The sequence below is a fragment of the Oratosquilla oratoria genome, chromosome 12, assembly GCF_046742065.1.
Source record: "Oratosquilla oratoria isolate Oo_2021 chromosome 12, ASM4674206v1, whole genome shotgun sequence".
Taxonomy (NCBI): Eukaryota; Metazoa; Arthropoda; class Malacostraca; order Stomatopoda; family Squillidae; genus Oratosquilla; species Oratosquilla oratoria.
Window position 1 is genome coordinate 37,465,980 of NC_134788.1, and position 12,500 is coordinate 37,478,479.

The window sequence follows — 12,500 nt, forward strand, 5'->3', positions numbered from 1 at the left end:
TGGCCAATCTATGGGTAATGCTGTGACCTTACACGCACACACACACCCAACTCCCCGTCCACGAGAGTTGGAGTAACGACTCGCAGCGCAGTGTGTGTGTGTGTGTGTGTGTGTGTGTGTGTGTGTGTGTGTGTGTGTGAGAGAGAGAGAGAGAGAGAGAGAGAGAGAGAGAGAGAGAGAGAGAGAGAGGTTGTATTACATTCGAAACCCCATGGACGGTCATACGGTCCATGTACGCTTGAGAACAGATGTTTACCATGACCATATAGGGTCATGGGCCGTCTGTGCGCGCATGCGCATTACCGCTGCGTCATGCGGGTCACCCGCTTGTCTGGTCCTATGCGCATTCTACTGCGCAGGTCCTGACAAGAATGACCTAGGATTAGAAAAAAAAAAGACAAAATATATATAATATTGTTTGTTCTAGAATAGCTAGAGGTTAGGGAAATATATATATATATATATATATATATATATATATTTTTTTTTTTTTTTTCGAAAACCGCCACGGAACCCAAATAAGGAAATGACCGGAAATATAGAAAACTGAATTATTCTTGTGTATAGAAAACGCAGAAACCATGGAGATTAGAAAAAAACAATCTAAACATTTACTAGAAAAATACTAAAAATAAAATCGAAAAACAGACAAAAAATAGAAAAATATAAAAAAGGAAAAAAAGGACAACATTTTTGAAAAAGAAAAAGAAAAATATTGTCAATGAAAATAGTGACCTTTTTTTCCATGGGGGGAGCTGATGTAGGGCAGATTGAGACCTCCCCTCCCCCCACTGAATAAAATCGCTTATGTATTAACCAGGATAAGAATGTATTAGGACTACTGTATTAATTGGTGAATTGTATAATACATTTGATATATACATATATATTGTATTCTTACATATGTATATACGAACACAGAATATGTATACATACATACACATACACGTACATGTATACATACATAAATACACGCATACATACATACATACATACATACATACGCGTATCTTGTCTGTATATACCCATCGCGCGCATTTCTTGTATACAAAATTTACACATTGCCTAGTTGATATGTACATTGATCAGACATTTCTTACAGGTGTTAAAAGGAGAAGACCAGAAGCCCACAGATTGCCTGGGCCAAGGACTAGAGGGGGCCGAGATGTCTTCGTTCTTTGTTATTAATTGTTATTGTTGACTTGTTAATGATAACGTTGTTGAACGACACTAAAGTTGTGATTCACGTGTTTGTTGACGGCATTATAAACCTTATGGCAAAGGAGGAATTGAAGAAGATCCATAAGGTCGAAATCTGTATTGAGTTTGTATCAGATAAACAACCTTAATGACCATCAGTGAAGTTTGGACACCACCAAGAATCTGCTTCTTCTTCGAATTTTAAGAATTTTGAAAAAAAAAAAAAGATGGGGAGGGATTTGTTCTGTTTATATATATGAAAATGTATTCAAGAGGTTGAAAATACCCACCCCCTTTCCCCCCCATACAAATAAACCGTCCCCCACCTTCCCCAGAAAATTTACTTCCCATCACCCCACGGAACGCCACTTTACTTCCCATCCCCCCACGGAACGCCAGTCCTCTTCCGTTACCATGGAAACGGACGCTTAGAGACTTGTTTGTTTACATTGATGACGTCACACCGGTGTTGATTCAAGATGGACGGGAGGAAAGATTACGTGACTTGGGAAACACATGCACAAGAAAGAGGGGGTACTGGAGGCGGACAGTCCGCCCGAGCGGTGATGGTGGTGGGGGGAGGAAGTGGTGTGGCAGTTACCGGAAGCGGGGCTCTCGTAGGAGGCGCCGAAAGAGGGTCTATAAGAGTAAAGGGACAAAAGGGCGTGTACAGAGCCCTCTCAGGGGTGTCTTTCCAGCACCTTGACCCTTACATCAGGCAGTCCTCTGCGTGTGACGAGTCGCCCTACAACGATGAAGACGAAGGAGTGGATTCCTTAGAGAGCCATCACGCTGCCTTGCTCATGACCCCGTCGCCACATCCTCCTGAAGAAGGCGTAGGAGGAGCCATGTCCCCCGAAACCATAAGTCTCCCGGGGAGGCTCGTCCTCCGACATTCCAAGGGCTACGCACCTCCTCCTTCAAGCGTAGGGCGTCATCATCATCACCACCACCACCATCATCACCCCTCCTATCAACCTCCTCCTCCACAACAGCACCAGTACCATCATCCTCACCCCGCCGAGGCCGGGTATTTCAGTCTCGAACGAGGCCTTAGCGAGGACGAGGGGTCTCTGCATGACTCTCTCGAGAATTTGGGCTCGGAGCCGGAGTATGGGTATCATCCACACTATCAACAACACCATCAATCGCACCTGCAAAGTCATCACCGGAACCTACCCCATCTGCATCACTACACACAGCAACAACAGCAACAGCAGCAACAACAGCAGGCTCCGCCCGTGTACTACAACCCCTACAACAGATCTTCAGATCGACATCACACTTCCTACAACCAACAACAACAACAACAACAACAACAACAACAACACTACAGACCCCACCACCATCATCACCAACAACAACAACAACAACCCACTGTGTCACAGCATATACAACAACAGCAACAACTACGTCATCATCAGTCTCAAGACCAATACCAAAGAAAAGTGCATCAAGGGCATAAGTACAGACCACTTCGGGATCAACACCAACAGGAGGAACACCTCAGACATTCCCTCCCGACGTATCAATACGGAGGAGGATACTACGAAAGCTACGGACATGCCCCTCGAAGCGAAGGTGGAGGAGGAGGAGGTCCCCCTCCAACCGTATACTACTCCCCCTTGGACCGAGACACTCCTCCTATGGAGGTCTACTCTCCTCCTCAACAGGTTCCTCCCGATCCTCACCATCGCGGCTATCGAGGTCCTCCTCCACCTCCTCCTCCGGGAGAAGATTCCTCAACCTCCACGACAACGGAAGAAGCCATACTTCGGAAGCTGAGTGTCCTGAGCGCCGACTCCCTCGAGGATCTCCCGGTCTCGCCCCTGTCGCCGATGTCACCGATGTCTCCGCCCTGTTCCTCTTCCGAAGGGCGTCGGAGTAGCTGCTACAACGATTCCCTCGAGGACGTCCGCCCGAGGCCCGTTAGCGAACTCAAAGCATTCTTCGAGAGCCAGAAGTCCGGGATTAATATAGACAGCAGCCCCGAAAGCGAGTCTTCTAAACTGACGGAGGAGGAGGAGGACGAGGAGGGGACGAAGGATGATGAGACGAGCGAGAAGACGGAGGAAGTCACGAGAGGAGAGGAGGAGAGTTCGGACACGATTCCTGAGTCTGTGGAGGAGGAGGAGGAGGAGGAGGAGGAAGAGGAACAGGATGTGGTCGTCCACCAAGTACCCCGTGAGATCGAGAAGGCCTCCTCCAAGGAAGGGGAATATGTGGAGAAGTTGAGTCCGAGATCGGTTCCTGGGGACGTGACCTCAGTCAGGGCGACCTTAGACACTCCGTCTACGATCATGGCCTCCGCCAGGCTCGTCAGGGCTACTTTGCAGTCCAACAAGAAACCTACCACCTTCTTCATCAGCCTTGACTCCAAGTTCAAAATCCCCGAGTTTCCTCAGGATCCCGGGGACCTACGGCGGGACCGCCCCTGCGAGAACATCTCCGAGTCGGCTCGGGACCCCCGCGAGTTCCTCCGGGACCCGAAGAAGGACGACCTCGAGAGTCCTTCTTCGGCGTGCCCCGCGGAATACCAGGAATCGCAGCTTGTCCTCAGGAACTTCGTGGCGGACTGGGACAACATGTCGCCTCCTTCAGGACACGACTCCGACATCGACGAGTTCTTCCTCGTCCTCGACTCGACGGGCGGCGAAGGCGCCTTCGACTTCCCCTCGAGGGCGTCCTCGACGAGCGACACGCTCTCCGACGTCAGCCGCGAGGAACCTGCAGGCGGGAAGGCTGACGAAGTCGGAGGTCGACTTTCCGACGTTTGCGAGGACGAGACGGAGGACGGGTCGCCCTCGAAGGGGGTCATCCTTGAGAACGAGGAGGACGTGACCCCGTCTCCTTCGCCGTCGTCCTCCTCCAGGAGGGGGGGCGTCAAGGACCCGACCGAGGTCCCCGATCCGGGACTCGAGAAGGAAGGGTTCTTCGACACCGCGTCCTGTGCTTCAGATCCTACAGGGCCTTTTTTAGGATTAGGTAAGGGCAGCGCGGGTGGTGCTGCCCTCGAGTCCGACGACGGACTCTCTTACGTCCTCGACCCGCCCTCAGGCGCCGTCCCCTCCGACAGGAGGAGGAGGAGGACCACCACGAAGTCAGCGACGATATCGACTACCCAGGTTCCTCGCGGGGCTGAAGAACCCGAAAACTACGTTGACCCGTTGGACAGCGGCGACCGCTTGGGCGAAAGCGACACCGCTGGGGAGGGAGGCGCCGACGACAGCGACTCCTGGCGGTGGCGCCGAAGGAGGAGGCGGTGGCGTCTCCAGAGGCGAAAGTCCTCTCCGACGTCCTCCTGCTGCCAGTCCCCGACGAGGACGGTTCCTCCGCTCCTGCAGCAGCGATCCTCGTCCCCTTCCCATCCTCCTTCAGGGGGGGACCTCCTGAAGGAGGACCTGGTGCTCAGGGGCGCCGACGAGCTTCTGGTAGATGACATGAGGCTCTTGAGGTCAGCAGTGGACTCTTGGGAAAATGAAAGTTCGACGAGATCGAGTAAATGTGGCGAGTACGGAGGAGGTGGTGGAGGAGGAGGAGGAGGGGGAGGAGGTAGTGTGTTCTGCGCACGCGCACAAACATCCCTAGGGCCGCTCCTTAGCCCCAGCACACCTTCCAAGGACCACCATCATCATTACCATCATCACCACCTGCCTGACGAAGAGGATATAGAGGAAAGAGTCTGTAGGGGAAAGGAGGAGGAGGAGGAAGAGGAGGAGGTGAAGGGGAGGGGCGTGGCCCCGGCGATAGGCTCCGCCCACCCCTTGGCTGAAGCGACCTTCGACTACGACCTGGAGAACCTGGCTTCAGTCATCGCCTCTCGCATTCTGTCCGGAGCGAGCGGCGGCGGAGTCTCCGTGAGTTCGATAACGACTTCTTCGACGAGTTCGAGAAACCGGCGCGGTGTCCACCGAATACCACGATCCTCCTCCTCCTCCCCTTCCTCCTCTTCCGAGCACCTTGAGAAGAGGAACACCATCGACTCCTCCTCCTCCTCCTCCTTCAGGAAGCGTGCCATCAGCGATCCTGTTCCTCGAGAGTCCCACTCCGAGGACGACCCTGTCCCCCAGATAAGGGTGACCCAGGTGGCCAGGGGGTCCTGTGTAGGGTGCGTAGCCCGTGAAGGGCCACCTAATACTCAGCAGAGAGTGAGCACCCACGTGGATTGGTTCGAGGACGACCTCATCCACTTCGGGAAACCCTCATCGCCGATAATCACCTTCCCAGGGCCTCCGGCCTACAGCTACAGTAGCAGTAGCGACTCGAGTAGGAGCTCCAGTTGTAGTGGAGGAGGAGGTCGAGAAGGAGGTCGAGGAGGAGGTCGTGGAGGAGGACCGGGAGTGCAACCCGAGAGTGCTGGTCCTCCGAGACAAGTCGTCCTCGAAGTCTCGCCTCCCCAGACTCGTTCTCGTTCTTGTTCGAGGTCCGAGGACGAGGTATTGGTGTTGAAGGATGACCCTCATTATCTCGATTGGAGTGGTAGAGAGTCTTTAGAGCGCCAACGTGATCTGAAGAAGGAGAAGGAGGTGGAGGAGGAGGTGGTGGTGGTGGTGGATGTACAGTGGTGTTGCGATAGTGGTGGTGATACTCGAAGTGCAGGTCCTCCTCGAAGTGGAGGTCCTCCTCGAAGTGAAGGTTATCCTCGAGATAGCCGTGCGATGGTCGGGTCATCCGACAAGACCCGAAAGTCACCCCCGTCGTCTCCCTCGTCAGTAGTGTTGTGTGAAACTCGAAGTATGAGGTGTGTGGAGGACGAGGAGGAGGAGGAGGAGGGAGAGGAGGAGGATGGCGTGGAGGCGCCTGCCCCTCCTCCTCCTCCTCCTCCTCCGTTTCCTCCTCCTCCTCCTCCTCTTCCTCCTCCTATGCAAACAGTTTGTGCCAAGAAGGAACTATATTCCGTTCTCCCGACGGAGGCGCTGAAGAAGAAGGAGGAGGAGGAGGAGGAGGAGGAAGAGGAGGAGGAGGAGGAGGAGGAGGAACCTCCTCGTAGTGATGTCCAGAACGTCTGTGATGATCATTCCGTCCACTTGAAACAATCCTCAAGACCTAACAAGGAGGAGCTTCTGCAGAAGGCGCTGACGCAGTCATCGCAGACAACGCAGTCTCGCTCTTTGTACAGTCTTCCAGCGCATACCGCCCCGTCGGCTCCTCGACCCATCGCGAAGGACTCGTCCTTGGGGGTCACCCTCGAGGACAACTTCAAGGACGACCTCAAGAACCTCAAGGACGAGCTCAAACTCTCCCTCTGCTCGTCGCAGGCGTCCCCTGACGGGAGCGACGGGTCCCCCGAATGCAGCATACGGAAGCTCTCCACTTCGTCAGGTATCTCGACCTTGTCGGACACGAGTACGAGGAAGATCTCGACGTCCTCGGGCGTCTCTTCGTCCTCGGGGGTATCAGACAACTGGGACTGGTTCCCCGGACGCAAGGGCAGCCTCAAGGGGCACGTCGTGGCCGATACCCCGTCCTCGGACCTGATCGAGGTTCACCCTTCTTCAGGAGCGAGGTCCAAGTTCGACGGACGGAAGATCTCGACCTCGAGCTCTGGGATCTCGTCCATGTCCTCGGAGGCCGAGATCCGGAAGGCCTCGATCAACTCGGGGGTGTCCTACTTGTCCCATATTCGGGAAGAGACGAACATCCTGACGGAGGAGGAGATCTGCATCTTCAGGAGTTTCGAAGAGGAGCGGGAGGAGGAGGAGGGGGGTCGCAAAACCTCCCCCTCGACGTCCCCGTGCATGAGTACGACCTTAGACGGACAGCGCCTGACGCTTCCTCCTCCCGTGTGGCCAGTCAGTCACCAGGTCCTTCGTCAGGGAGAAGACGACCTGAAGGGGACTTCGTCAGTGGAGCCGAGGAGTCTTGACGTCAATATCGGTCGAGGGGCTGCCGAGTTCCTCATCAACATGCTGGAGGAGGGCCAGACCCCCAGCAGGAGCTCCGACGACGGCGTCAGTAGGAAGGAACCTCAGGTTCTGGAGAGTGTCAGGAGTCGAACCTTGGAGGAGGACGTTGGCACCGTCAGCTCGGTGAAGTCTGACGGTCTTCGAAGTCCTACGAAGTGGTCTGGTGGCGGCGAAGAACTGACGAAGTCGTCGCCGAAGTCTCGCAAAGTTTCTGTCGAACTCAAATGTCCCTCGTCGCTCCCTCTGCAGCGGAAGACCTACGCCAGCGTCGGACAGACCCAAGACCTCAAGAGCTCCCCCTCCAAGACCTCCTCCTCGAACACCTCCTCCTCGAAGGAGAAGAAGGACGCCACAAAGACGACGGTCTCGGATATCAAACCTTTCTCCTCCTTGAGGTCTCGCAAAGACTCGAGGACCACCTCTTCGGAGACGAAGAACTCGAAGGAGGAGGTCTTTGACCACGAGACTCGTGGTCCAAGTACCGACGAGGGGAAGAAGGATGAGGACGAGGTCAAGGGTGAGATCAAGGAGCTCCCCAAGTGTATCATCACCGAGGACGAGTTCGAGTTTAGGATGAAACTCATCCGGGACTTCGAGAACCTCGAGGGCGAGATAGCGGCCGAGATGAACCGGCCCAATCAGTTGAGGGTGACCGCCCAGGCCGAGATGGGAGGAAGACGCTCCCCGTCGACGTTGTCCCCCTACATGGCCTGTCGACGCCATCCCGAGGACGACGTGGCATCCGTCCTCGCGAACTGCGACAGTGCCGAGTCCATCAACCCGAGCGTCGAGGAAAACCCGGTTGACGTCAACAGAACGGTCCTCGACGACGACGACGACGACGAGGACGACGATGACGACGATGACGATGACGACGGAGGGGACATCACCTTCGTCACCTGCTCCTCTCGGGTTCAAGTCCCGAGTGATGACGGTGTGGTGGTCGCCCTCGAGTTCGAGGACGACCTCGAGGGTTCTGAAGGACGACCTCGAGGATCGGTCGGGAGTTTGTGTGAGCGGAGATCGTCGAGGACGACCAACGAGGACGACGTTCAACCCAGCCACAACATATCGGTTATCGTTGTGGAGCCTGATGAGGTGAGGATGCTTCAGGAGCCCGAGGGAGAGGCTAAGCTCCTGGAGGAGGACGAAGAAGAGGAGGATGAGGACGAGGGTGTGGAGGCGGAGGCCGAGTACCAGATCCACGAAGCCTCGACCTCCTTCATGGAGTTGACCAGCGGTTCGAGTTCGATGTCCCTCCCGGACTTGACGACGATCAACAACGACGTCCTTCTGGAGGACAACCCAATGCCTCTTCCTCCTCCTCCTCCTTCTTCTTCTTCACCGCCTACGGCAGGAGCAGCCGCTACGGCGTGTTCTCCTCACAGCGAAAGGCGCAACGAACGCGGGAAACCCATTTCCCGAAGTCTGGACGCCCTGATCTGCCTCTCGAACGTCGAGGAGGAGGAAGGGGTCATCCCGAAGACGAAGAGCTCTGGGTTCGGCGAGGCCAAGGAGGACCCTCGTCGCCGGGGGCAGCTGGAGGAGCAGGTGGCCGTGGAGAACTTCTCAGACGAGGACCTCCTCAGCGACGTCGACTTCGAACCGTTTTCCGAGACGGAGCAGGACACCGATTTGGACAACCTCAACCTTGACCTCTTCGAGCCGAAGTCGAGGGAGAGGAGGGCCAAAGTCGAGGAGGAGGGGGGCCAGGACGCCGAGGAGCACCTGACGAAGCGGCAGAGGAACCTGAAGAAGCTGAAGAGGAGGTTCAGTTTCAGTTCGACGGATAAGTCGAAGGAGCTACGGGAGAGTCTGTCCACTTCGCTAAATCGCTTCAAGAACGCGAAACACAAGTTCGGGAGACTTGTCACCCGAAGACTTCGGAGTCACGGAAGCAAGGAACACAGCGTTTCTCTAGACTCTGCACATCCCGAAGAAGTCGACAGGGACCTCGCCTGGGGCCACCGGCACCCCCAGCAGGAGCCCCAGGAGCCTCAGCGTGGAGGGAGGAACTTGTCCCGAGGAAGGACCAAAGACTCGAAGTCTTCGCGATCTCCGGGAAGAGCTTTGGACCCGAGTCCGCACAGACACTTCCTTGGCGTCCCCAGCGTCCGGAGAACCCCGTCTTCCTGCTCCTCCTCCAGTTTCGGCAGCGCCCTGACGTCGACGACGACGGAGAGCCAGCACCAGCAGCAACATCGAGGGGGAGCCGATGGCACTGAGTCTGTGTACTCTTGGTCTGACGCGGAGAGTGAGTTCGAGTTTATCCCCATGGGACCGCCGAGGAGGATGACGATGCCCCAGAGGGAGCCGGAGGGCCCCGGAGGAGCCACCGCTCCCAGGGATGTGGCTCTAGCGCGGTCGCACTCCCATGGCGAAGAGGAGTGCCATTATGGTTCTCTGTTGACACAAGAAGAAATAAGGAACACCTCACACACACAAGGTAAGGTTTCGAGCTTATGATGTCTTGGAATAAGGGCGAGTTTTCTTTGCTTCTGATGGTGTTGTTGTTGTTATTCGATTTTGATCCTTATGATATCTTGGAATAAGGGCGAGTTTTCTTTGCTTCTGATGGTGCTTTTGTTGTTATTCGACTTTGGTCCTTATGACGTCTTGGAATAAGGGCGAGTTTTCTTTGCTTCTGATGGTGTTGTTGTTGTTATTCGATTTTGATCCTTATGATGTCCGGGAATAAGGTTGATTTTTCTTTGCTTCTGATAGTATTGTTAATATTCGATTTTGATCCTTATGATGTCTTGGAATATGGGCGATTTTTTTAATTTTATTTATTTATTTATTTATTTATTTATTTATTTTTTTGTTCCTGGTGATGCTTTTGTTATTATTCGACTTTGGTCCTTATGATGTCGCGGAATAAGGTTGATTTTTCTTTGCTACTAACGGTATTGTTGTAGTTATTCCATTTTGATCCTTATGATGTCTTGGAATAGGGTCGATTTTTCTTTGTTTCTGGTGTTGTCATTGTTGTTTTACGACTTTAGTCCTTATGGTGACTCTTCATAAAGACTGTATTGCTCTGTCTTGGAAGTTTCTGTTATGTATTAGTTGGTCTGGATATTGGGTTCCCTCTCTCTCTCTCTCTCTCTCTCTCTCTCTCTCTCTCTCTCTCTCTCTCTCTCTCTCTCTCTCTCTCTCTCTCTCTCTCTCTCTCTCTCTCTCTCTCTCTCTTTTTCAGGGATTTCCTGTTGATTAATTAACAATAAAATATCAAAAGTACGCCTCTTTTTCTTCCTCCTCTTCCTCCTCCTCTTCCTCGTCCTCCTTCTCCTTCCTCCTCTTCCTCGTCCTCCTTCTCCTTCCTCCTCTTCTCCCCTCCTCCTACTTTTCCTCCTTCTCCTCTTCCTCCTCTTCCTTCCTCCTCCTTCTCCCTTCTCCTCCTCTTCCCTCTTCCTCCTCCTATTCACTACTCTTCTTCTCCCTCCTTTTCCCTTCTCCTCCTCCTATTCCCTCCTCCTCTTCTTCCTCCTCTTCTTTCTCCTCTTCTCCCGCCTCTTCTTCCTCCTCTTCCTCACTCTTCTCCCCTCCTCCTCCTCCTCCTACCTCTCCTCCCTCCCCCTCCTCCTCCTCCTCCCCCTCCCCCTCCTCCTCCTCCTCTTTATAGAGCAGTAGCCGGTGGGTCTTGTTTTTGCTCTCTTTCTCTCTTCGTCAAGGCCCCTCTCACTCTCTCTTTAGTGGACTCTCACACGCAGCTCTCTAGCCCGATCTCCAGCTCTCTTTTCTCCTCGTAAAGAGGTCTCCAGAAGGTCTCTCGAGATGTTGGAGAACTTTATTAATATTATTATTATTATTATTATTATTATTATTATTATTATTATTATTATTATTATTATTATTATTATTATTATTATTATTATTATTATTATTATTATTATCATTATTATTATTATCATTATTATCATTATTATCTTTATTAATAATTGGTGAATTATTTAATGTTTGCTGGAGAGAGGGTAGAGAGTACCGGAGGACTGGAGTAGTGCCTGTATAGTTCCTCTTTACAAGGGAAAAGGGGACAAGTGTGAATGTAGTAATTTCAGAGGGATTAGCCTGTTGAGTGTAGTAGGGAAGGCTTATGGGAGAATCTTAATTGAGAGGATTAGGAGAGGAACAGAAGGAGTAATTGGTGAGGAACAGTGTGGATTTAGGACGGGTAGAGGTTGTGTAGATCAGATCTTTGTGGTAAGACAGATATGTGAGAAAGCTATAGGAAAGGGGAAGGATGTTTTTTTGGGCTTTTATGGATCTGGAAAAGGCTTATGATAGGGTAGACAGAAAGGCACTGTGGGAGGTTATGCAGATTTATGGGATAGGAGGAAAGCTTTTGGGAGCTGTCAAGAGTTTTTATGTGAGTAGTAGAGCATGTGTTAGGATTGGAAATGGAGAGAGTGAGTGGTTTGAAGTAAAGGTGGGACTTCGTCAAGGATGCGTTATGTCGCCCTGGCTGTTCAATTTATACATGGATGGGGTGGTGCGAGAGGTGAATGCTAGGGTAGTGAGTCAGGGATTGGAGATGGTTAAAGAAAATGGAGAAAAGTGGGAGGTGAGCCAGCTGTTGTTTGCGGACGACACTGCGCTTGTGGCAGGGTCAGAGGAGGGATTGAGGAAGCTGGTGGCAGAGTTTGGGAGAGTATGTGATAGAAGAAAGCTAAAGATAAATGTGGGTAAAAGTAAGGTGATGAGATGTACAAGGGGTGAAAGTGGCAGTAGACTGGAAGTGAACATTAAGGGAGAGCGACTGGAGGAAGTGGATAGTTTTAGATACTTGGGTGCAAGTGTAGCAGGAAAAGGTGGAGTGAAGGTGGAGGTAGAATGTAGATTGAGAGAAGCGAGTAAATGCCTTGGTGGTTTTAAAGAGTGTAATGAGAAATAGACATTTGGGAATGGATGCGAAGAGGAGACTGTATGAAGGAGTGATTGTGCCAACAGCACTGTATGGGGCAGAAACGTGGAACATAAGAGAAGAAGAGAGAAGGAGTTTGAATGTGTTTGAGATGAGGTGTCTGAGAAGTATGGTGGGGGTTGCTAGGCTAGATAGAGTGAGAAATGAGGAGGTGAGGAGGAGAACAGGGGTGGAGAGGGAGTTGGGAGATAGGGTTGATGAAAGAATATTAGGATGGTTTTGGACACATGGAAAGAATGAGTGAAGAAAGACTAGTAAAAGAGGTATGGAAGGCAGATGTGGAGGGAGTGCACATGTGGGGACGTCCTAGGATGAGGTGGATGGATTGGGTGCAGGCGGCTGTGGGGAAGAGGGGAAGGTCTGGTGTGGAAGGAAGGGAGAGGGCGGAAGACAGAGGTGGGGGGAGAATGGGGGTCTATGGATGATGTGGTGACTGCGTGTGGAGGAATGGGGGGGGGGGTGGGGGGGGG

General features: G+C 52.6%; 1 protein-coding gene across 1 annotated transcript in view; it reads left to right on the plus strand.

Annotated features, from left to right (window-relative positions):
• The first annotated feature begins 1,113 nt into the window (after positions 1-1,113).
• Positions 1,114-12,500, plus strand: part of LOC143030335 (uncharacterized) — a 202,710-nt gene continuing 191,323 nt past the window's right edge. The window contains exon 1 of the mRNA XM_076193488.1: positions 1,114-9,552. Within this exon, the coding sequence (XP_076049603.1) occupies positions 1,680-9,552 (7,873 nt within the window). The 5' untranslated portion in view covers positions 1,114-1,679. The remainder of the gene's footprint in view (positions 9,553-12,500) is intronic.